Source organism: Geotrypetes seraphini, chromosome 2 (genome assembly GCF_902459505.1).
Source record: "Geotrypetes seraphini chromosome 2, aGeoSer1.1, whole genome shotgun sequence".
Classification (NCBI taxonomy): Eukaryota; Metazoa; Chordata; class Amphibia; order Gymnophiona; family Dermophiidae; genus Geotrypetes; species Geotrypetes seraphini.
The window spans coordinates 80,521,108-80,547,524 of record NC_047085.1 but is presented as its reverse complement, the minus strand read 5'-3'; the positions used below and the strand labels follow the sequence as shown (position 1 = coordinate 80,547,524).

The 26,417-nt window shown below is 41.4% G+C and overlaps 1 protein-coding gene across 1 annotated transcript in view; it reads right to left on the bottom strand.

Moving 5' to 3' along the window:
- PIP4P2 (phosphatidylinositol-4,5-bisphosphate 4-phosphatase 2) overlaps nucleotides 1–26,417 on the bottom strand; it is a 95,628-nt gene that overhangs the window by 35,497 nt on the left and 33,714 nt on the right. The window contains exons 4-5 of the mRNA XM_033933281.1: nucleotides 13,197–13,320; nucleotides 4,717–4,769 (exon numbers count right to left, since the gene is read on the bottom strand). Coding sequence (XP_033789172.1) covers nucleotides 4,717–4,769; nucleotides 13,197–13,320 — 177 coding nt within the window. The remainder of the gene's footprint in view (nucleotides 1–4,716; nucleotides 4,770–13,196; nucleotides 13,321–26,417) is intronic.

Below are 26,417 nucleotides of genomic sequence, written 5' to 3'. Positions count from 1 at the left end.
AAAGTGGAAGATTGAACTTGTACTCTACAAAGGAGAGAGGAGGAGGCAGAAGGAGCTGAATGAGTGACTAAATTCAACTCCTGCAGAGTCTCCAAGATGAGATCAGGCAAAGCAGCAGACTTAAATAAATGCAGAATTGTGGGATCATCCCCATGTTCGAAAGCTATAGAAGGATCCAAAGATCCGGCATACTATCCCGAGTCCCCCACCATGGGAAGAGTGTCCCCTGAAAATAAGGGGTTCACAAACTGATCATCATAAGTATCACCCTAATCAGGGATAGCTAACTCAGGAACAGCAGCTGATTGAGAAGAGGACATGCCCAAAGAGTAGCTCTGAGAGACAAGTTCGAGCCAGAGCAGGACTGCGCAGGGGAAGCATAGCTATCCTGAAAGGCATTCTACAAATATTTTATAAACTCTGAGAAGTCCTCCAGTCCCTGGGGAGTAGAGTCACTCTTAGATGACTTGACCTTGCCTTGGATAAATGTTTATTTTACCAAACTTCTATATCACTTTCCCAGTTGACAGCTGTCCAAAGCATGATATAAAAATATATATAATAAAGTATCCAATAAAAGGGGGTCTGCAAGCATACAACAAAAATATTGTAGCATGGCCGGTCCTCAAGGCTCGCAGTAACCGGCCCACGCTTACAATATTCTCCCCAGCGTGCTTCCTCAAGATGGAGGAAGTCCCTGTTGTGCAAAACTTATCCTATATGTATAAACAGAATGGCCTCACACAGGTAAGTTATGAAATAACAAAAATCAAATTTATTGTTCAACTGACAAGTCCAGAAAAAATGCATCAAAAGAAAATGTATTCCAAAGGTCTTTGGCAAAATTAGGAAGAACAACATAATATGCTAGTAACCAGCCTGGTCTGGATATCTGTCTCAAAGTTCTTTATCAATGTCCCAGGTGTAACAGAGTCTCTGGCAGTCCTTGACTCTCAAACAAAGAAAACTCTGAACAGTCAAAATGTAGCCGTGTTTCTCCCTTCTCCTCAGGCATACAAGAGCAAAAGGATATGAGCTTTACCAATATAGCTCCTTGGTACAGCAAAGCACAAATGAAAACAATATAATCCCCAAACATCCTATGCTGTAGTCATGCAAACTGACTCCCACCTTCTGGGTTTTCACAGTTCTCCTCAGTAATGCTTCGCTCATGTGGCTTAATTGTCCTTAAGCCCAGTTCCTGCAGCAAGCCACCCAGCATACAAAAAGTCCATAACAAAACCCAATTTTGAAAAACACACACCCAGCCAGTTCAGCTTACTTCCATGCCTTCCAGACATTCCAGCTCTGGAAGAGAACTGCAATCCTGGTACCTGGGTCTCCGGTGCTTGCTGGTCTGCCTCTGGGTCAAACATTTCCACGTCTGTGGGCTCGGGAGAAGGTGGAGGTTCCTTCCACCTGGGAACTTCTCCTATCTCCCCTTTCCTCTTGGTCAGCCAGCTCTCTAAATGCTGCCAAGCTGCTGTACCATGCCCAGCCCTACTCCGGGGCTGAACTTCCTTCAGCTGTGGTTGCCTTTTCCCCTGCTTAGCCAGCTTTCCACAAAATGGAGGATTTAAAGGGGCCCTACCAGTTTTCACCAGGCTGTGTTCTGCATTAGGTTTAAACACAGCCTGTGCTTCCTGTTCTTGTTCTTGCCTAACAGGGACAACATGGTTAGCCCGGACTAGTTTCAGGGGGTGTTTTTTATCATTCTTCCCTGGCACAAGGCCGGCATTAGACTCGGGCTTGTGACAATATATAAATCTAACAGGCCAATACTCGGCTCACAGCAATCAGTGTTAAATGCTAGCTGGCATGGGCTTTTTATACCCAGATATTCTTTGTCAAGACATAGCTAGATACCGGCACTGAATATCTGGGTTTAATGCAGTTGCTGGCAGTTATCCACTACTGGCGATAGTTGTCAGGGTACAAAATCTAAATATCCGGATAAAGTTAGGACAGTCTTTTTGCCATCCAAACTCTATTCTGAACAGCTGTCCAGTTAGCAGACTGAATATTGCTACTTACCTGGTAACTCCCAGCTCTGCTCACACTCTACCTCAGGACTGCGCTGACTTTACCCAAATGACTGAATTTTCATGAGCCCTATTGGAGTAAGTTCCACTAAAACCTGGTTCCTTTAATAGCTCAAAAAACTGGTTCTTTTTATAGCTCAACATCGACACAGTGTTGTAAGTTGACCTTTCATTCTCCACTGCATGCCTGTCGGAAAAAAATTACATGAATCTACTTTTGAATTTCAAAGCACCAAAATTTGGAATAGTCTGCCACTGTGTTTACGTCAACAAAACTCACTTCAGGAAAATGCTAAAGACATACCTCTTCTCTCAATAACCCTATCAACCATTGTCCATAATTAATGGTTTAAGAATCTTACTGTAAACCACATTGAATCCTTGCTGAAAACTGCAGGATATAATAAACTGTATGGTATGTTTATGATCAGGATTTATTCAGGTAGAAACCATTCACCTACACAGTTAAGTCCTGTTGAATAAATGTGTTAAATATGTAAATTTCTGATACTATTATCATGTTAGTCCTATTACTATGTTTTAAATTTGCCATCTCTAAGTTTATCTCATTGATTGTGCTTATGCTTATACAATATTTGGTCATTTCACTATTGTTATGCTGTTAACAAAATTGTAAGTTTTATGTTAATCTGTACCTGCTGTATATCATTTGAATGAATCTCTTCATAAAGGTGGTCAATAAATCATAAAAAATAAATAATTGGGCCCTATAGTTCAAGTTACTCAAGCAAAGAACTTTATTATAATGACAAAAATTGGAGACAATCAGTGCAAAAACCAACTCTATTCTTCTAGATAAAAACTAAGATTTCTTTTGGTTAAAGGGGTGCCAATTAGCTTCTCATCTGCAGACTGAGGACTAGATTCTTAAAAAACCGGGTTAAAAAATGATGGGCTGTTATCGAAGTCATTCTGGTAGCGAATTTAAAAAAGCGAGTCATTCTCCAAAAAACACTCATGTAAATGAGGTTGGTGGAGAGTAGCCAAGACTCGTTAAATTTTCATGTGCCCATCGCTGGTGATAGTAATGGGCACATGCGCAGAAAAAAAATAAAAAATAAAACAATCTCTCCCGCTGCCACACAACACCCCCCCCTGCAGCGGAAGAGATGCCCAGTCTCTTCCAATACCAAGCGAACCCCGCTCCCCCCCCATAAGCAGGAGAGATGCCCACTCTCCTGCTGACAAGCGAAACCACTCCCCAGCAGTGGGAGAGATGCCCATTCTCTCCTGCTGCTATACAACATCCCCGTGCCTCAGAACCCCTCCCCCGTACCTTTAGTTAGATGGCTGACCGGAGGGATGCCTATTCCAGCTGGCCCGCTTCTTTCAAAATGGGAGGGGCCTTAAACAACCTGAGCCAATCAAAGCCCCAGGTCCCTTCCTGGTGCATCCCAGGATGCAGCAGGGAGGGGAAGGCCCATTTTGGAAAAAGCGGGCCAGCTGACTGGAGGGAGTAGGCATCCCTCCGGTCAGCCATCTAATTAAAGGTATGGGAGAGAAAGATTGGAGGCGGGGGGGGGGAGGGGTGGTGGTGTGATGCAGCAGGAGAGAATAGGCATCTCTCCCACTGCTTGGAGGGGGGGTTCGTTTGACAGCAGGAGAGAGTGGGTATCTCTCCCACTGCAGGGAGGGTGTTGTGTGGCAGAAGGAGAGAATGGGCATCTCTCCCACTGCTGAGGGTGGGACGCTCTCAAAATGGCTTTTCTAGCAGTCTCCGACACTGCTATCCCGGGGTTTTAAACAGTGCTGTCACTGTACTGGCACCCCTGGACCAGTTGCTGATTTTTGTCGCCAAAAACCAACACCACTCTTGGGGAATGGCTTGGCAATATGTTTAAAATCCTGTAGGCACCTACAATCCACTGGAGTGTTCATTTTAATGTTGAGGAGCCCATTTGCATGTCAGTGTTGGAGACTGCTAGAAACAGAGATAAGCCATTTTGATAATTTGCTGCTAAAATGTGTGCAGGCTAAACCGTCGGAAAACAGTTTAGCAACGGCGTTAAGAATTTGGGCCTGAGAGGGAAATAGACAGAAGAAGCAATGAAGGTGTAAAATAATGTCCAGGGAATATTGCTAGGGTGTATGCTTAGTCAATTCAATATCAGGACCTATGATCCCTCTAAGCTGAGCACGTGAGCAATTGCTCATACATTCTAGAAGCATTGCTCACAGATTTTACATGGTTGCTCACAAAAATATTTGCAAATCTGGAAAATTGCTGGTTTTTAGAACTTGTTGCTCACATGAGAAAAAAATTTGCAAGCACCTGGCCATTCCTTAGAGGGAGCATTGATCAGGACTGAGGGAAGTTTAGGTCAGACAGGAGTTATATAAAAGCCAAACAAATCCTGTATGCTGTGTGTTGCAAAATTAGGGCGAAAACCTGTAAAAACTAAATAATAATCTTGGTAAAGCCTGGAACCAAGGTTAAAATGAAAATGTAAGGCTCTATTTATAAACAGCACAATGACATGGACCACCATTCATATAACATCTCTTACTGTTATTTTATTTTGTTTTTGCACTATAAATTAGTAGAACTAGAAGAGATCTGAAAAAGCTCTCTCACTTCCTTTGCTATCCATAGCCAGGCTTGTTATTTCTGAGCACTTTAAAGTCTTTCAGAGCAATTTTAAAATGAACTTACATTTTTTTGCAGTGTGGGCATTTTGCCAGTGTGTTGAACCTCAATTCCATCCACTGTGAAGGGAAAAAAAGGAGGGAAAGATTCTAGCCTGAGAAAACATTTTACCTTCATTCATCTTAAATGTCACAAAGGGATCACTGTAAAAACAATTTGCTTCTCAGGCTTCAATCTGCCTATGCTTGCTTCCATAAATGGGAAGTCCCTTTGACACCCTAGATGGTGGTTTCCAGGGAAGAGCATTTCCCATGACTTGCTCCAGAGTCAGGAGACTAGCTGATGTTGTACATGTTCTGTCTTTATAACATAGTGAAAGTAATCTCTCAAGCATGCTTGGAAAACTACAATCACTAGCATGGACAATGTTTCTATCCCAGGTCCTACTATTGTTTTTGGAAAATTTGGGGGACCGTCATTAACTCTGGGACCACAGGGTCTATGGCAGTGACAAAAGGCAAATGCACTGAACGCATGCTGCATGCAGAATAGCTACATAAATACACACTATACTGTACTCTAAAGATATCAGCTAATCAGATAAAGGTTTTCAGACCTTTTGTTATAATCAGGTTTTTATTCCCATTCTACTGAAGCAGTTTATTTCTATTTTTACATTTTTTCTTCAGGTTTAAATTTTTTTTTAAATCTGTTTGTGTCTTAATTTTCAAATCTTACCATTGTTTCATTTCACGTTTCAAAGTTTATTTTCCTTTAATCTCTTTTATAGCCAAACCATGGTTGGATGCATAATGCCTTCCTCAGTGTCTGTCTTGTAAGCAGGGACTTAGGCCCCTTTTTACCAAGCTGCTTTAAGACCGTTTTATCGTGGGTCACTGTGATAAAAGCTCCGACACTCATCGGAATTCTATGAGCATCGGAGCTTTTACCGCAGCAGCCTGCGATAAAAAACCCTAATGTAGTTTGATATAAGGAAACCTTACTCTCATAGGCTCGGGCAAACACAGAGTGAAGGCAATTTTGAAAAGCTTTTTACATATTAAAAAAACCCAACCAAAAACCTATTTTTACATGTAGAAAGCCCACTATGAAGAATTTGCTCCCATATACACAAATCAAAGTACATGGATGAAGTGATCCAATGTCTACTTTTACAGGGTGAGGAAAACAGTAACCCCCCTAGAGTGTTTTTGCTGTTTTCTCAGCAACCACTTGGAATGTCAACATGAAATTTTACAACTTTATTTGTTTTTACTATGTTTATGTTTCAAGTGAAATGAGATTATCTTTAAACACAGTAACTTGCAGACTTTTTCTGGGACCACACAGCAATTTTTGTGCGTTCAAAAAATGTTTGCACTTTAAAACTATCATTATTTTGGAAAAAAAAGTGGTTCCAGTTTACTGTTAATGATATCACAGTAATGTAGACATTTATAAACAATAATCTGAATTTAAATAATTTGTATTTAGTAATATGATAATTTACAGATACTTTATTTAAAAGCATTTCAGATAGGAATGGTAATCATGGGCAAGGTGCTGGCAGATGATCTGGGATAGCCTGCCACAGGAACCGATCAACATGGCTGTTAAGAACTTCCCAAAATGACTGAAGGACCATGTTAAAGCTGGGAGTGGGCAATTTGAGCATTCACAGTGACTACAACATTTTGACATATTGTTAATTGTATTGTTTCAATTAAGTTATTTTATTGTTTTATAGCTCAAACATTTTTAATGCCAAAAATCACTAGGTTAACATCAACATAGCTTAAGACAATTAAATGTGGTTTAATAGTATTAAGTAAGTATTTATTTATTTATTTATTTACAATACTTGGAGCCTGCACTATCCAAAGAGCTTGGCAAGTTAACAGGATATATATACACAAATCAAAATATTTAAAAAACAGAATCCATAAAGAACAAATCATTAAAAATATGAAAAAAGTAATGAAATATCAATTATAAAATAAATCTGTACAACATAAAAAACATAATCGAAGTCAAGAAGAAATGCCAAATGCATGCATAAATAGCACAGTTTTGATTTCTCTTTTAAATGACTGAAAATTCATCAGAGCACAAGATTCTTAAGACTTAGGGCTCCTTTTACAAAGGTGTGCTAGCGTTTTTAGCGCACACACCGGATTAGCGCATGCTAGCCGAAAAACTACCGCCTGCTTAAGAGGAGGCGGTAGCGGCTAGCGCACGCGGCATCTTAGTGCGCGCTATTCCATGCGTTAAGGCCCTAACGCACCTTAGTAAAAGGAGCCCTTAGGTCCTCTAACCCTTAAGTTTGATGGCTAAATTAGTACGTTAATTTTCTTGCCTCACCTGTTTATGTGAAGAAAACATGACGTTTTCAAAGTGTATGTGCATATCCCAGCGTGCACACATAAGCAATAGTTTAAGAATGGAAAATATACAGTACATATATTTTCCTTTCCAAAATCACTGCCTTTTACCCCTATGTCAGCAGAATCAAGTTTCAAGTTTTTATTAACATTTGATCAATCGCCTATCCAAATCCTAAGCGATGTACAAGGAATTGTTTTAATTAAAAAAAATGAATTAAAATAAAATAATTCATAAAACATATTACTTTTTTGGGGTTCTTAAGGGCTAGCATGTTCTGTTTCAACCAGATACTAACTTGGTCAAGTTTTTGATTAATATTAACTAATTCAATGGGATCATCAGATGATATTGGGTGCATAAGTTGTATATCATTCGCATACTTGAATACAGAAAAAACAACGGATTGACAAAGGATCAGCAGTGGGGTGGGCAATGAAGATACTGAGCAAAAGCGGCGATAGAATGGAGCCTTGAGGGAATACCAAATACAGAATTGTACGTTTGAGATGAAGTGTTATTAAATATAACTTTTGAAGAGCGATCAGAAAAGTATGATTTGAACCAATTGAATATTTGACTAGAAAGTAATGGAAGATAACCTAGCTAGTAATAGATCATGATCAATTGTATCAAAGGCCGAGGAGAGATCAAGTGAGATAAGACTGACTGATCTATGATGGTCAAGATGATATAATATATTAGTCGTTATTCCAGTTAACGAATGCTCCGTAGAATGATGTTTCCAAAATACTTTCTGGATGGGATGAATAACATTTGTTGATTTGATGAACTCCAATACCTGGTTAAACACTATCTTCTCGGATAGTTTTGCCAACAATGGGATATTTGAGATTGAACAATAATTGGATAATTCTTGAAGATTACCTTTATGATCAATAATTATTGGCAGAACTGTTGCAGATTTCTATTGTTTTGGGAGTGAACCAGTCTAAACTATTTGAAACTAATGAATCAAACAAAGAAAAATCAGAACCTTGGTCAAACCCCTGCGGCGTACCACAAGGATCCCCACTATCCCCTACCCTCTTCAACCTTTACACTGCTTCTCTAGAAACACATCTGGACAATCTAGGCATAACCAGCTATAGTTATGCAGATGACATTACCATCCTCATCCCATATGATCAGTCTAAGCCCACCATGACAAACACATTACATCGAACACTAGAAATGGTCACGACCTGGATGAAAGATCACAAACTTAAACTCAACCCAGACAAAACCAAATTCATCCTCCTTGAAAATGACAAAGTCCAATCCATAACCAATTTAGAACTCAACTCAATCAACTATCCCATCCAAACCACCATAAATCTACTTGGCATGACTATAGACAGATGCTGCACCATGCAACCGCAAATAAATAAAACAATACAGAAATCCTTCGCAATCATGAGAAATCTGAGACTAGTCCGGAAATTCTTTGAAAGAACACAATTCCAGCTTATAGTACAATCCCTAATTCTAGGATTGCTGGACTACTGCAACATCCTCTTCCTTCCATGCCCAGCTACTATGACTAGACAACTTCAAACAATCCAAAATACAGCTTTGACTCATCTACTCATTGAGAAAACATGACCATATCACAGAAGCCTACATCAACTCACACTGGCTACCAATCCAAGAAACAATACAATTTAAATTCTACTGCATGTTATTTAAATCCCTAAACGGAGACAGCCCATCCTACCTGAACAACCGCCTCATCCAAACATCCACTACCAGACACAGAAAAACGCACTCCCCATTCATACCTCCCCCGATCAAAGAAGTAAAACGATCAAAACTACACGACGCAAGACTGGACAACCAGATCTCCATCCTTCTAAGGACCACCCCAGACTACAAGACATTCAGAAAAGACATAAAAACAATACTTTTCAAGAAATTCCTGAAGCAGCCATAACATCACGTACTCTTAATAACTCTAGAATTGACAACTGATCCACTCTTTACTTCAATAGTAACAACTATTGTGCTTCCATTGTTACCCCCTTTTAATTCTTTTGTAAGCCGCCTTACCCTTAACAACCCGAGAAATGTTAAAAGATCTACTACTTACCTCTCTAGTTAATCAATAGTTCTCCCATTGTAACCCCCATTTTATTAATCTTTTGTAAGCCACCTTGAACCGCAAGGTAATGGCGGAATAGAAATCCCTAATGTAATGTAATGTAATGTAATAGATGGGTTTCTGGCTTTATAAATTTTTTTCTGCATATTATTTTTTTTTGTAAGATTAATTTTATCTTTATATAGTGCAGCATGCTCATTGTACCTTTTTAGATTAATTTCTGTTTTTTTACATCTCCATGATCTTTCCAAGGACCTTAATTGTTTTTTTTAGAAGTGCAATTTCCACGGTATACCAGGGATTCATGATGAAAGAGTCCTAGTTATCATCGGGGCTGCATCCCTTACAACCACACTGATGGCTGTTTCCCATACTCTTAATTGATCATCTGGAAGTAGGTTTTCTAAATCAGAAATGGATATACCTAAGAGAGAATCAATGGACGTCGGATTTAATTTACTGTAGACTCTGTAACTGATAGTTTTAGGGAAAATTTGTTTTATGTTTGAATTATACTAACAGAAGCTATAATCAGTGAATGATCTGAAAAGGGAACTGGCAAGTTTCAAATAGAGGAGAATATTTTTCTCTGGGATTTAGAAATTAAAATCATATCAAGAATGTGTCCTGCCGAATGTGTGGAGTCAGTTATAAGAGGGAGTAGATTGAGATCCGCAATGTGGGTTAGTAAATCTGCTGTGATTGAATTGTTAGTGTCAAAGTGTATATTAAAGTCACCGAGAATGATGAGATTTTCTGATGCTGAAGAAAAGTCAGACAGAAGCGATTGCAGCTGAGAGTGGACATCAAGACTAATTGGAGGAGGCACGTACAGAACAGGTACAGAACACGTACCATAACAGGTGTTATTCAGAGACAGCAGGCAGATATTCTCATTTATGGGGTGACGTCATCCACAGAACCCGATATGGACAGTGTGAAAGTGAACTATCATTTTAAGTTTTAAGAAACTTCACAACTGCCAGCACCATGCATGCGCGAGTGCCTTCCCTCCCAATGCCCGCTCACGGTAGCTCAGTTCTGTAAGCAAGCTAAGAAGCCAGATTGCAGTTAATACAAAATACAGCAGCCCATCTCATATTAAGGAAAAAGAGCTCTGAACATTTGTCCCCTTTACTCAAAAAGCTTCACTGGCTTCTGGTTTAAGATAGGATACATGTCAAAATTGCCTGTTTGGCTTTTAAGGTCTTTCACGGAATGGTACCAGAGGAGCTAGTCTCATGTCTTTTTTTTCTAGTAATTCTTCTTTAAGACAACGCCAGAGGATTACTTTAATGTTTTCCTCGTTTAAGCCCATTCATTTCAAATGGATTCTTGAACAGTCTTTCTCCTTTCAAGTAGCCTCATTGTGGAACACTATCCCAGTGGAGATCCAGACCCTTAATTTTTATAATCTGTTTTGTTGCATTCTTAAATCTATTTATTTTGATAATCTTCTGAGCTAATTTTTGTCAGTTGTACGCTTCTTTTTGTAAACCATTTCAGGACCTCTTACGAGGATAGATATGGTATAGAAATCCTCCTCCTAGATCCCAAGTAGTAAAACAGATTTTATACTGCTTATCCTAGGAATAAGCAGTGGATTTCCCCAAGCCATCTCAATAATGGCCTTTGGACTTCGCTTTTAGGAAATTATCCAAACCTTTTTTAAACCCCGCTAAGCTAACTGATTTCACAACATTTTCTGGCAACGAATTCCACAGTTTAATTACACGTTGTGTGAATAAATATTTTCTCCAGTTTGTTTTAAATCTACTACTTATTGATTTGCCCTGAACAAGTTGGCTTCGTGTGAGAGTGCCAATCAGTACTTAATGTGCAGAAGGTGCTCATGTCTATGTCATATTGTACTTCGCAGGACATCCCTTTACTGTTGGTAGGACTCAACACAGAGAAAGCGTTTGACCGAGTTAGCTGGTCATATCTTTTTCAGGTATTAGAATTCATGGGAACTACGGGGTAGTACTTACAAGCATTACATACTTTGTATTCTTCTCCTTCTGCTTCTCTTTTGGTTAACGGTACAGTCACGGCTTCTGATTCATCAGAATTGAATACAATTTCTGGCACTGGTTACATCTTTCTCGGTGAAGACCTTGTTGAGGTGTAGTCCGTCCTTTCTGTAGTACTTGCTTTTTCCCCAGAACACCGTCCAGTTGCACACAAAGTCAAAGCCTTCCTCTTCGCACCATCGTCTCATCCAGGTGTTGATCGCTTGCAATTCCCCTTGTCTCTTTCCATCCGCTCTTGGTACTGGGAGGATCTCGGAGAAAGCCACCTTCACCTCCCTGATCTTCAGTTTTCTTCCGAGTGAGCGGAGCTGGCCCTTCATCTCTTCCCAGTCATACTTCCATCTGCTCACATCGTTGGTTTCCACGTGGATAAGCACAGCAGTGTCCTCTCCCCCTGTGCTATGATCCTAGGCGTTCTTATTGATAACAAACTCTCATTTCGTCATCAAATTAGTGCGCTGGTCAAAAACTGTTTTTACAAACTCAGGTTGATTAGATCTCTGGTCCCCCTTCTTGACGCAAATTCCCTTAACGTGTTAACTCATTCTCTTGTAATATCTAAAATAGATTACTCTAATTCATTATTAAAAGGGATATGCTTAAAAGATATAAAACGTCTTCAACTTATACAAAACATAGCTATCAAAATTATTTGGGGTTCAAATAAGTTTGATCACGTCACCCCACTGTTACAAAAAGCCCACTGGTTGCCTGTTCTACATAGGATTACATATAAAATTGCCCTCTTGACCTTTAAAACTATGCACACTAATGCTCCGGCTTTCATAGACAGACTCTTGATTCCCTATCACCCTCCCAGAGCCTTAAGATCAACCTCACAGCATTCCCTTAATATCCCATCCTTGAAGATAACTGGTACTCGTCGTACCCTTATTTTTTCAGTTACTGCCCCTTTAATCTGGAACTCTCTCCCTCTATACCTAAGAGCCAAACGAGACTTGCAAAAATTCAAAAGCAGTCTAAAGTGTTTGCTCTTTAAAGATGCCTATAACTGATAACTATACACGTATCTACTCCAGCAATTTTTAACTTTTTCCCATTTCTACTCCAGCAATTTTAACTTTTTCCCATCTCCTATTGTATTTTCCTCCTATGTATTCTTTCTATAAAAATTGTGGTTCTCTCCCCCTTTTCCCATTGTTCATGTATATCCAATAATTAGTTTATGTATGTCTAATAAGTTGAAATGTCTATCTTCCAGCTATTTTAAAATATTTTGTACAACGCTTTGTACTCCTGGATAAGCGTTTAATCAAAAACTTAAATTAGGATAAAGAAAGATAGTGCTATAGAAATAATAATAGTAGTAGTAGTAGAAAGAAATGCCAGATTATGGGAAGGAGAGGAGAGATGCCAGACTGGGAAGGGGGGAAAGGAAGGAGCGAGATGTTGGACCAGTGGGGTGGGGGTGGGAAGGAGGGAAGGAAGGAGAAAGATGTCAGACCATGGAAATAGGGAGGGAAGGACGGTAAGACATGGAAAATTAGATTTTGAGAAGAAAGCAGACAAATTGAAAAACTGAATGTTAACTTAATGCCAAAGATGGATGCAAGGCAGAAAGTGAAGACGGAGAAAAAAAAACAGTCAATGGATAAGAAGGCACTGGAAACATAGTTAAAAGCACAGAAAAATAAAGTCACCAGACAACAAAGGTAAGGAAAATGATTTTATTTTCAACTGAAATGTATCAGTTTTGAGAATTTATATCTGCTGTGTATATTGTGTGTATATGAAAAATGAATGGAAAAAAATTGCATTACAATTAGTAAAGGGGGCGGGATCTGGTGAAGAGCTTGGGTGGGTCTAGGGTTGATCTTGGGAGGTCTGTGGTTGGGGGTACTCAGTTGATATTTGTTAGACTTCCCTGCTGGCACGCCCTACTGGCATTTCAGGGCCTGTTGTGACAGCCTCTGCGCATGCGTGGATGTCAACGTGATGATGTCATGCATGCGTGTGATGTCATCACGGCGACATCCATGCATTTCTGCTTTAAACAATCAATTACTTACCAGAAATGTATTTCCACAGTGTCCACACACTACTCTGGTCCCATCTGTCTGAACTGGAAGGGCAGGCTGGGCTGGCTGCTCTTCCGGAATTACCATCACCGGGCCAAGATTAATAATTCGTCTACTATAGGAAGTAAGAGAAGATTATTTACTTACACTTCCAAACTCTTACTCTTACTCTGTTAAAATGATGAACAGCATAACATATTTAAAAACATGAGGCAAGATCAAAAGAGCATAAATTATTTTCTTCCAAAATAATACAATGTCATTATACTAAACAATCTTCCATCCCACTAAGGCCAGGACACACCTTAGGAATAAAAGGTAAATTGCCCAATCAAATATATGTTAACTATTTTTTCTAAATTTAAATCCTAATTTGTATCCACTTTTGCAAAACAGGTTATGAATTTAGGGATCTGAAGGAGAGGGAGTAAATTGCATATATCCAGTATATTCCAGGGGAAGCAAGGAGACAAGGTCTAAAATTACAAATATAGTTCCAGTTTTCAGGGGTGGTAAAGTTTTGCCACAGAGATTTCATATAAGGAGTCAAAAAGGAAAGGCACCACCACTTACCAACAATTTAAAATGCAATTGATTTCCAATTGTTTAATTTTAGAAATAAATTCAGTTGATCTTAAGAAAAACAAGCTCTACAGGAGAGACGGACTGCACTTGAGCTCGGCTGGGACGAGAATGCTGGCACGCAACATCCAGACCTGCATAGACATGACTTTAAACTGATAACGAGGGGAAAGCAGATAGTCGACCTGCCCTCGACACGTCAGAGCACAGTATCAAACAAGGATACTGAATCAGGAAATGGTGATAGAGGACTAGAGATTGAGTGGGCATTTTTTGGACATAAATCCAAGGACGCATTGCAAGGACCCAAGAAACACCTAGAGCTAAAGGGCAAGAAAAGGAGGAAACAGCCGAAACCAGAGGGGTACCCAAAAACCAGGAAACAGACAGAGGACGAGATAGACACACTACAGGAGGGGGACGACACACTACAGGAGGGGGACGACACAGACACACCACAGGAGGAGGGTGAACAGAGCGAGGCTCGGGGACTGGTAGCCCATGAGGAGAACAGCAAGAGCATCAAACCACGAGGAGACTCAAAAGAGAAGGTAACAAACCGGGACTTAAATTGCCTATATACAAATGCCAGGAGCCTAAGGACTAAAATGGGGGAGCTAGAAGTTATAGCCAGTAATAAAGACCTAGACATAATAGGAATCACAGAGACATGGTGGTCCGAGGACAACAAATGGGATATGGCCCTACCAGGGTACAAACTCTACAGGAGAGACAGGACACACAAGAAGGGTGGAGGAATAGCACTGTATATAAAGGACTCCATTCCTTCAACCAGGATGGAAACAACAGTAAGGGCGGACAGCTTGGAATCACTATGGGTTAAGCTGACAGGAGGGGAAGAAGCGGACACCAAATTGGGACTGTACTATCGCCCACCAGGACAGCCAGAAGCAGACGACCATGACCTGGAGGATGAATTGAGGCAGGTATGCAAAAGTGGAAAGGTGGTGGTTATGGGGGATTTCAACTTCCCAGGAATAGATTGGAACACTGGACACTCAAATTGCACGAGAGAAAATAAATTCCTGGAGGCGATGAGGGACTGTTTCATGGAGCAGCTGGTCACAGAACCGACGCGAGGGGGTGCCACTCTGGACCTAATCCTCAACGGGCTAGAGGGACCAGCAAAGGAGGTGGTAGTACTAGCACCATTAGGGAACAGCGATCATAACATAATCCAGTACAAACTAAATGTAGGAACACCAAAGGTCAAAAGAACCACAACGACAGCACTCAACTACAGAAAAGGAAACTACAAGGCCATGAGGAAAATGGTGGGAAAAAAGCTCAGCAACAGCTCAGGAAAGGTGAAGACCGTAGAGGAAGCCTGGGCCATGCTCAATGGCACGGTGCACGAGGCACAAGACCTATACGTCCCAAGGTTTAGAAAAGGGTGCAAAAAGAATCGAGCTAGAAATCCAGCATGGATAACAAATGCAGTAAGAAAGGCGGTAAGTGACAAGAAATCATCTTTCAGAAAATGGAAAAAGGACCCAACAAAAGAAAACCAGAAGGAGCACAAAAGACACCAGAAGGAATGCCATCGAGAAGTTAGGAAAGCAAAGAGAGACTATGAGGAAAGACTGGCAGGAGAAGCAAGAGATTTCAAACCCTTCTTCAGGTATGTGAAGGTGAAACAACCAGACAGAGAGGAAGTGGGGCCACTGGACGACGGAGACAGGAAAGGAGTGGTAAAGGAGGAAAAAGAGATAGCTGACAGGTTAAATAAGTTCTTCTCATCAGTCTTCACGAGAGAAGACACATCCAATATCCCAGAACCCGAGGAGATTATAAACGGAGACCACGACGAAAAGCTGGTCCTCCTAGAGGCGAGCCGAGAAGATGTCCTCCGACAGATAGACAGACTGAAGAGCGACAAATCACCAGGTCCGGACGGCATCCACCCAAGGGTAATAAAAGAATTGAGAAACAAAATAGCGGAAACACTTCGTCAAATATGTAATCTATCCATGAAGACTGGGGAAATACCAGAGGACTGGAAAATAGCAAATGTCATACCCATCTTTAAGAAGGGATCAAGGGGAGACCCAGGAAACTACAGGCCTGACTTCGGTCCCGGGAAAGATGATGGAAGCACTGGTCAAGGACACAATCTGCGAGCACATAGAAAAAAATGGACAACTGAAGGAGAGCCAACACGGCTTCTCCAAGGGTAGGTCATGCCTCATGAACCTACTGCACTTCTTTGAGGGGATAAGCAGCCGGATGGATAAAGGGGAAGCCATAGACATCATATATCTTGACTTCCAAAAAGCCTTCGACAAGGTTACATAGAAACATAGAAATAGACGGCAGATAAGGGCCACGGCCCATCTAGTCTGCCCACCCTAATGTCCCTCCCCTACCTTTGCCCTGTGAATAGATCCCATGTGCCGATCCCATTTGGCCTTAAAATCAGGCACGCTGCTGGCCTCAATCACCTGTAGTGGAAGACTATTCCAGCGATCAACCACTCTTTCAGTGAAAAAGAATTTCCTGGTGTCACCACGCAGTTTCCCGCCCCTGATTTTCCACGGATGCCCTCTTGTTGTCGTGGGACCCTTGAAAAAGAAGATATCTTCCTCCACCTCGATGCGGCCCGTAAGATACTTGAACGTCTCGATCATGTCTCCCCTCTCTCTGCGCTCCTCGAGCGAGTATAGCTGTAATTTGTCAAGCCGTTCTTCGTATGGAAGATCCTTGAGTCCTGAGACCATCCGGGTGGCCATTCTCTGCACTGACTCCAGTCTCAGCACATCCTTGCGATAATGTGGCCTCCAAAATTGCACACAGTATTCCAGGTGGGGCCTCACCATGGATCTATACAATGGCATAATGACTTCCTACTTACGGCTGACGAAACCCCTTCGTATGCAACCCATGATTTGTCTTGCCTTGGACGAAGCCTGCTCCACTTGATTGGCAGACTTCATGTCCTCACTGACGATTACCCCCAAGTCTCGTTCTGCTACCGTTTTTGCTAGGATCTCGCCATTAAGGGTATAAGACTTGCATGGATTTTGGCTGCCCAGGTGCATAACTTTGCATTTTTTGGCATTGAAGTTGAGTTGCCATGTCCTAGACCAGCGCTCCAGTAGGAGTAGGTCGTGTATCATGTTGTCGGGCATTGAATCTTCGTCTGTAGTGCATTTGCCCACTACATTACTTAGTTTGGCGTCATCGACGAATAATGTTATTTTACCTCGAAGCCCTTCTGCCAAGTCCCTTATAAAGATGTTGAATAGGATCGGGCCCAAGACTGAGCCCTGTGGCACTCCACTGATCACCTCTGTCATTTCGGAGGGGGTGCCATTCACCACCACCCTTTGAAGCCTACCTCCAAGCCAGTTCCCAACCCATTGCGTCAATGTGTCACCTAATCCTATAGAACTCATCTTGCTCAGCAACCTGCGGTGTGGTACGCTATCGAATGCTTTGCTAAAGACCAGGTACACGATGTCTAGGGACTCCCTAATATCCAGCTTCTCCGTCACCCAATCAAAGAAGCTGATCAGGTTGGATTGGCATGATCTCCCCTTAGTAAATCCATGTTGTCGGGGATCCCGTAGATTCTCTTCATCCAGGATCTTATCCAATTGGTGTTTGATTAGAGTTTCCATTAGTTTGCTCACTATCGATGTTAGACTCACTGGTCTGTAGTTTGCTGTCTCCATCTTTGAGCCTTTCTTGTGGAGTGGAATGACGTTAGCCGTCCTCCAGTCCAACAGGACGCTGCCTGTACTAAGGGAGAGGTTGAAGAGCGCAGACAGTGGCTCCGCCAAGACATCACTTAGCTCCCTAAGCAACCTGGGGTGCAGGTTGTCCGGCCCCATTGCTTTGTTAACCTTGAGCTTTGACAGCTCACCGTAGACACTGCTGGGCGTAAACTCAAAGTTACTAAAAGGGTCAACTGAGCCAACCCTTGTCTGTAGCTGAGGGCCAAGTCCCGGCGCTTCTCGGGTGAAGACTGAGCAGAAGTATTCATTTAATAGTTGGGCCTTTTCCTAATCCTTTTCCACATAGTCTCCGTCTGGATTCCTAAGACGTACAATCCCGCCTGAGTTTTTTCTTCTGTCACTGATATACCTGAAGAAGGATTTATCTCCCTTCTGGATGTTCTTTGCCAGAGACTCTTCCATGTGGAATTTAGCCTCCCTGACTGCTGTTTTGACGGCTTTTGATTTGGTCAGGTAGTCTGCTCTAGAGTACTGCTTCCCCGATTGTTTGTAAGAGATGAATGCTTTTTTCTTCTCCTTGATGAGGTCTGAGATCTCCGCAGTAAACCACTGTGGCTTATTGTTCCTTCGCCGTTTACTTACTGATTTAACATAGCGGTTTGTTGCTTCTTGTATGGTGGCTTTCAAAGTCGACCACATTTCTTCCACGTTATCAGTTTCTGCTTGGCTTTGTAGTGCCTGGTGAACGAAGTCTCCCATTTCTTTGAAATTTGTGTCCTTGAATTTGAGGACCTTGGTTAGTGTGGTAGATTTAGTGAAACCTTTCCTGAGATTGAACCATACCATGTTGTGGTCACTGGAGGCCAATGTGTCGCCCACCGAGACCTCTGTGACACTTTCTCCATTGGTAAGTATCAGGTCCAGTATTGCCTGATCCCTTGTTGGTTCCAACACCAGTTGCCTGAGTCTTGTTCCCTTCATAGAGTTTAATAGCCTCCTGCTGCTGCCGGAAGCAGAGGTAAGTATAATCCAATCCACATCAGGCATGTTGAAGTCACCTAGCAATACTGTGTCCCCACGCAAGGTGATATTTTCTATATCTCCGATTATTTCCATATCCAGGTCATCCTGTTGTCTTGGGGGTCTGTAAATTATGCCAAGATACAAGCATTTGTCCTTCCCTCTGGCCAAATTAACCCAAAGGGATTCCCCAGTATACTGGACATCTGAGATTCTCGTGACCTTAATGTCATCTTTAGTATACAATGCTACACCTCCTCCCATTCTGCCCTCCTTGTCCCGGCGAAGCAAGTTGTAACCCGGTATGACCATATCCCACCCGTGGGAGTCTGTGAGCCAGGTCTCAGATATCGCCACCACATCCAGGTCGGCATTCCTTATTTCTGTTTCCAATTCCAGGATCTTGTTTCCTAAACTGTGTGCGTTGACGTACATAGCCCTCCATGTTGTATTTTTGTTACATCGCAATGGGGATATTCCTGCTTGAGCTACTTGAACACCTTTAGCATTATTTGCGTTATTTGTGCTTTCCTTAGACCCAGAACCACAATGTGTACTCCCCTTAGACCCAGAACTACAGTGTGTAGTCCCCTTAGACCCGGAAATACAATGTGACCCATAAATATGATGTGACCCTACTCCCGACTCGAAAGTGTGTGCACTCACCCCCGACCCAGAATTTCAGTGACTACTTACCTCAGCCTCAAAAAAGTATTGGCAGTTTAGTTCGCCAGGTATGTTGTTTGTGCCTGTACCCTCCCCCGACTTACCTAGTTTAAAGCCCTGTGGAGTAGGCGGGCTAGATGGTGTCCAAGGACATTCTTCCCTCTTCTGGTCAGGTGTAGCCCGTCGTGTCCCTGTAGCCCTTGCAATGCTTCTCCATGGTGCAGAAACCTGAAGCTCATCTCCTTGCACCATCCTCGCAACCAGTCGTTCGCCCTCCATATTCGATCCTCTCTGGCTCTGCCCTTGCCCTTCACTGGGAGAATCGAGGAGAAGACTACCTGCGCATCCATCCTCCTCAGCTTCTCCCCCAGGGCCCTGAAGTCTTCAGGTATGCTGTCCGGGGTGCTCCTGGCGGTGTCGTTGGTTCCGACGTGGATTAGAATCATGGGGAAGTGATCTCGGGGCTTGATGAGTCTGTCAAGGCAAGCAGTGACATCCCGGATCCTGGCCCCTGGCAAACAGCAGACCTCTCTTGATTGTAGGTCTGGTCTGCAGATTGGTCCCTCGGTGCCCCTCAGGTACCCCACGAAAGGCTACTAAAGAAGCTGTGGAATCATGGGGTGCAAGGGGATGTCCACCGATGGATTAGACACTGGCTGGCGGGCAGAAAACAGAGGGTTGGAGTAAAAGGGCATTACTCAGACTGGCAATGGGTCACGAGCGGAGTTCCACAGGGATCGGTGTTAGGACCGCTCCTATTCAACGTGTTTATCAATGACCCGGAGACGGGGACGAAATGTGAGGTCATTAAATTTGCTGATGACACCAAACTCTGTAACAGGGTCAAAACCATGGAGGATTGTGAGGACCTGCAAAGGGACCTGACGAGACTGGAGGAGTGGGCAAAAAAGTGGCAAATGAGTTTCAACATAGAGAAATGCAAGGTCATGCATGTAGGAAAAAAGAACCCGATGTTCAGCTACAAAATGGGGGGAATATTGCTAGGGGCGAGCAACCTTGAAAAAGACCTGGGGGTGATGGTGGACACAACTTTGAAACCATCAGCGCAGTGTGTGACAGCCTCAAAGAGAGCAAACAGAATGCTGGGCATCATCAAAAAGGGTATCACTACCAGGACAAAGGAAGTTATCATGCCGCTGTATCGTGCAATGGTGCGCCCGCACCTGGAGTACTGTGTCCAGTACTGGTCACCGTACCTCAAGAAAGACATGGCTGTACTCGAGGGAGTCCAGAGAAGAGCGACTAAGCTGTTAAGAGGTATGTACGCCGACAGGTTGAAAATGCTGGGGCTGTTCTCCCTGAAGAAGAGGAGACTTAGAGGAGACATGATAGAAACCTTCAAGATCCTGAAGGGCATAGAGAAAGTGGATAAGGACAGATTCTTCAAACTGCGAGGGACCACGAGCACCAGGGGTCACTCGGAGAAATTGAAAGGGGACAGGTTTATTTATTTTTTTTTTTAATAAATATTTTTTATTCTTTTTTTAAATTCTTACATCAAGTGAAATACATGTAATACATTCAATTATGAAAAAACACTTGAAATTATTATTAAATGTTCTTACAATGTGAATTAAATAAACCCTTTATCAGAATTTTATATCATATTAATATTACAATAGTTTTCCCTCCCTACCCCTTCTATATGTTCTATACATGTGTTATTATATCTGATCAGTAGAATAATTTGTCAATGGTCCCCATATTTTATTAAATTTTTTAATATAACCTTGTTGTAATGCCAATACTTTTTCCATTTTATATATATGACAAATTGAATTCCACCAAAAAGTGTAATTCAATTTAGTGTAATCCTTCCAGTTCTGAGTAATTTGCTGTATGGCGACCCCTGTTAAAATTAATAAAAGTTTATTATTATTAGCTGAAATCGGACTTTGTGTTCTCATTGCTGTTCCAAATAATATTGTATCATATGATAGACCAACATGATTTTCTAATAAATTATTAATTTGGGGCCAAATTAATTTCCAAAAGGAATTAATGCAGGGACAAAAGAATAGTAAATGGTCCAATGTCCCCACTTCTATCCTACAATGCCAGCATCTATTAGATCTATTACTATCTAATTTTTGTAATCTCGTAGGGGTCCATAAAACTCTATGTAATAAAAACAACCATGTTTGACTCATAGATGCTGATCTTGTAGTATGTATTCTCCAGGACCAAAATTTTTGCCATTGAGATGGAAAAATTATCTGTCCTATCTCAATACTCCAAATATCCCTAAGTCCTGATCTCTTTTTTTTGTTTAAAAATTCGTTTATTTTCTTATACCATTTTGCGGCTTGGTGTCCTAGAAAATCCGCTTGAAAACAAAGGATTGGTAAACTATATTGAGTGTTAAGATTCTTCCATTCAGGGAACCCTTCCTGAATGGCCTGCTTCAATTGCATCCATTTAAAATATTGTGTTTTTTCTAATCCAAATTTTTGTTGCAATTGTGAAAAACTAAGCAGTGATCCATTTACTATTACATCTTTTAAAGTACGTATACCTGCTTTTATCCATTGTTTCCATACTATTTTAAATCCACCAATTTTGATCCTGGAGTTTACCCAAATAGATTGATTTAAAGATTTAGCCAATGGATCTGTTGATAAATTGCTTATAAATCTTAATGTTTTCCATGTATCTATTAGAATTCTATGATCTTTATATCTCCTAGGTATTGTTATACTAATGAAATGTTCTGGATGTAAAGGGAACATGAGGCGCCATTCTAAATATAACCAGTCGGGTACATTTTCCATGAGATCTGGGAGGATCCAATACATTCCCTGTCTTAAAATATAGGCTTGATGGTACCTATAGAAATTTGGAAAATTTACCCCTCCTTCCTTAATTGTTTTTTGTAATGATGCTAAAGCGATTCTTGGTCTTTTCCCAAACCAAACAAATTTTGTTAGTATACTGTTTAATTTTTTATAAAATGACCCCTGAAAAAAATATTGGAATCATACTCATTTGATAACAAACCACAGGTAAAATCATCATTTTAATTGTTTGGATTCTTCCCCACGAAGAAAGATGTAAAGGATTCCATTGCTCACACATTTCTGTTATTTTCTTTAATAAAAGTTTTTCATTCTCTTTAACTGTGTCATCAATTGTATTTTTTATAAGAATACCTAAATATTTTAGTCCTTCCTCTTTCCATTTAAATGAATATGAATCAAATAATCCTTTGGTGCAATGGATATTAATTGGAAGAACTTCAGATTTTTCCCAATTGATTTTATATCCAGAAAACTTTCCAAACTTTTCTATTAAATTAAGTAGATGTGGAATGGTGTCTTCTGGTTCTCTTAAATATAATAATATATCATCTGCATATGCAGATAATTTAAATTCCCAATTAGAAAATGTGATTCCCTTTATTCCCTTAGTTTGATTTATTGCAATTAATAAGGGTTCTAGAACGATATCAAAAAGTAAGGGAGATAAAGGACAACCTTGTCTAACTCCCCTTAGCAAGTTAAATTTATCAGATAAGTTATTGTTTATATTTAATCTTGCTCCAGGGGAGCTATATAATGTTTGAATCATTTTAATAAAACCATGTCCTATACCAAACCATTCTAGAGCTTGATACATAAACTTCCATTCTACTCTATCAAATGCTTTTTCTGCATCTAATGATATTAGAAAAGCTGGATCATTCAAATTTTTTGCTAAATTTAGAGAATGAAATGCTAATCTAGTGTTATGTGAAGAGTGTCTTTTAGCAACAAATCCTGTTTGGTGTATATCAATAATAAAAGGAAGAGCTTTTGCTAATCTTATAGCTAGCACTTTAGCAATTAATTTAGCATCTACATTCATCAAAGATATAGGCCTATAATTTGTTATCAATGTCGGATCCCTGTTTGGTTTTGGTAAGACAATTATAACAGAATCAGCCATAGTTCCTGATATATTTCCATTATTTATTTGATATTGATATAAATTTAATAGATAAGATAATAAAATATTTTGAAATGTTTTGTAAAATTCAACAGTATATCCATCTCCACCTGGAGCGGATCCAATTAGAACCAATGCTAGGAAGGTCTTTTTTACCCAGAGGGTGGTGGACGCATGGAATGCTCTTCCGAAGGTTGTAGTAGGCGAGAGCACAGTAAAGGGGTTTAAGGAAGGTTTGGATAGGTACCTAAAGGATAAAGGGATTGAGGGGTACAGATAGCAGCAGAGGTAGGTTATAGAAGTAGAGGTAGATTATAAAGGTCAAAAATTCACTTCACAGGTCAAGGACCTGGTGGGCTGCCGCGGGAGCGGGCCGCTGGGCGAGATGGACCTCCGGTCTGCCTCGTGGAAATGAGATGGCCCATCCCCACTAATCCTAAGACCTGATTGGCCCAGGCTAGGCACCTTGGCCAATCAGGCCTTAGGATTAGTGGGGATGGGCGGACCCGCTATGCCTAAGGCCTGATTGGTCCAGGCTTCTACAGCCTGGGCCAATCAGGCCTTAGATTTAGCGGGGATGGGCCGGGAAGGGGCGTGCCGTCTCATTTCCACGAGGCAGACCCGTCGGCTGGACGGCAGCAAGACCCGTCCAGCTGACCAATATTGAAAGGTTAGTTGGGGGAGGGAGATTAGTTGGGGGCGGGGGGTCGTTGGGCTTTCCGTCAGGAGGAGTTGGGCATCCTCCTGTCGGCGATTACGAGTTTGGGGGGGGAGGGGGTTCCGACAGGAGGAGTTGGGCATCCTCCTGTCGGCGATTACGAGTTTGGGGGGGAGGGGGGTCCGTGGTTCCGACAGGAGGAGTTGGGCATCCTCATGTCGGCGATTACGAGTTTGGGGGGGGGGGGGGGGTCCGGGGTTCCGACAGGAGGAGTTGGGCATCCTCCTGTCGGCGATTACGAGTTGGGGGGGGAGGGGGGTTCGGGGTTCCGACAGGAGGAGTTAGGCATTCTCCTGTCGGTGATGGGACAGGCGGCCGCAACAACCGCAGCCGCTATACATATTGCAGCAGAGAGATCCCTTGCTGCCATAAGTATAGCGGCCGCGTCTAATTTAACCCGATTCTCTAAAGACGCCTCTCCCGGGCGGCCTGCCTGAGGAGCATTTTTTTAAAAAAACGTGCATCCCGATTGGCTGATTAGACAGCTGTAGGACGTCTACAGCTGCCTAAAATCGGGACGCACTTTTGGAGAATCAGGGCCTTTGAGTTCTATGTAAGACTCTGGAGACCTCACTTTCAAAAGGATCCAGATGGCAACTACTAATATGTTCAATCGCCTTTGTTTTGAAGCATAAGGGATCAGACAAAACAATATAAAAACATACATCACCTGATAAGTTCAGTCCTTGAGGGTCACAACAGATCAGCTTTTCAGGATATCTCTAATGAACATGCATGAGATAAATATGCATGGATACTACCTCTAATGTATGCAAATCTATATCATGCATATTTATTAGGGAGATCCTGAAAACCTGACCTGTTTGTGAACTTTGAAGAGTAAACATGTGCACCTCAGCCCTGTACTATACTGTTCCTTTGGGTTTCTGCAGTTCAAATAAATGTTTTGCATTAATTAAATAACCCCCTCTTTTATGAATGCATAGCATGGGTTTTAGCGCCGGCAGCAGCAATAACTACTCCGACACTCATAGAATTCCTGAGCACCAGAACAGTTACCGCCACTGCCAGTGCTAAAACCCACGCTATGCGTTCATAAAAGATGGGGTAAATTAGCAAGCATCATTAGATTGGTCCCCATGTTTTTCACTCTTTCCAGGGTGCTTACCCTGCTGCAGATTTTGATATCATCCATATCACTAACAAAAACATTACAAAGAACTGGCCCAAAAATCAATTCTTGCAGTACACCACAGCTAAAAAAAAAGTGAGAAATCATGAATTTAGGATGCAAAAATCTATTAGCAACATCCAGTACTGGAAGCACCTTATTCTAAATAGGCAATTAATTATGCTAAGGAAACAAAGAGTCCATGTACTATTTCATACACTGTTTTCGAGTTAACATTATTGTTCCTATTTTGTACTTTTATTGTGTCTCATTTTGCCCATAACGCTTTTCAAAAAAACAAAGGTATCAGGGTAAGAGCTTATAATTGTTATTGTTATATACTTGTGGTTCATAAACTTAATCAGTGCTTTAAAAGAAAATTAACTGTAAATTGTTAAAGAAAAAAAAAATGGAACAGGGATTAGTCATTTTATTTATTTAATTCATTTTCTATCCCTTTTTACCCAACGAGCTCAGAACGGATTTACAGGTTAACATACATAGTATATAGTCAAGGACAGTTAACAATTTGTCTTACTTATGATACAGTGTGATCTTCCTAGCTTAATCTATGAAGAGGATCTAGTTCAATATACATATACATTTCTTATTTACCTATAAGGCATCAGGCAGGGGATTAGGTGAAGAGAAGTTTTTATTGCTTTCCTAAAGTTCAGGAGCTCTTCAAGGGATCTGATCTGAGGGTTAGTTTATTCCAGTGGTATGGTATAGAATGGGAGTATGATCATCATCTGGTGTTCTGTAGTTGGAGGGCACGACCAGGGGGTGTTTGTAGATGCATTTCCTCCTGGGAGCGGAATGGCCTGTTCGGTACATATGGAGGAAGTTTAGTTGAAATATAGCTGGGCGTCATGTTGTGCAAGGTCTTGTATGCTAATATCAAGCCTTTAAAAATGCAGCGTTTGACTACGGGTAATCAGTGGGCTGATGATAGCACCTGAGAGACTGGGTCACGGGCGTGAAGGTTCTTTAGAAGTCTGATTGCTGTGTTTTGTACACGTTGAAGCAGACGCATGTTTTCACTGTTAGACCGATGAACAGTGCGTTAGAGTAGTCCATGCGGGAGAGGATGAAGGCATAGAGAAGTTGTGTAAAGATGACCTGAAAAGAACCAGTCAGTCAATGTAATAAAACAATGGTGAAAATTAGAATCATGCTTAAGTGCACAAATAGAGCAAAAGAATTAGGTTCTTACCTCTGCTAATCTTCTTTCTTGTAAATCCACACTTTATTCTGGGACCAGTGGGTTATGCATCTCTAGCCGCCAGGCACTGTAGAAAGCTTCAATTAATTGAATTCATAGCCCATCCCCTCTATCAGCACATCCTGGGGCATGTTCAGTAGCATCCAGTCAGTATCCAAGCAGCCGGGAACATCTACAGAAACAAGAGAGAGGGAAAACGGGGAACTCCCCACTAAATGATTAATTC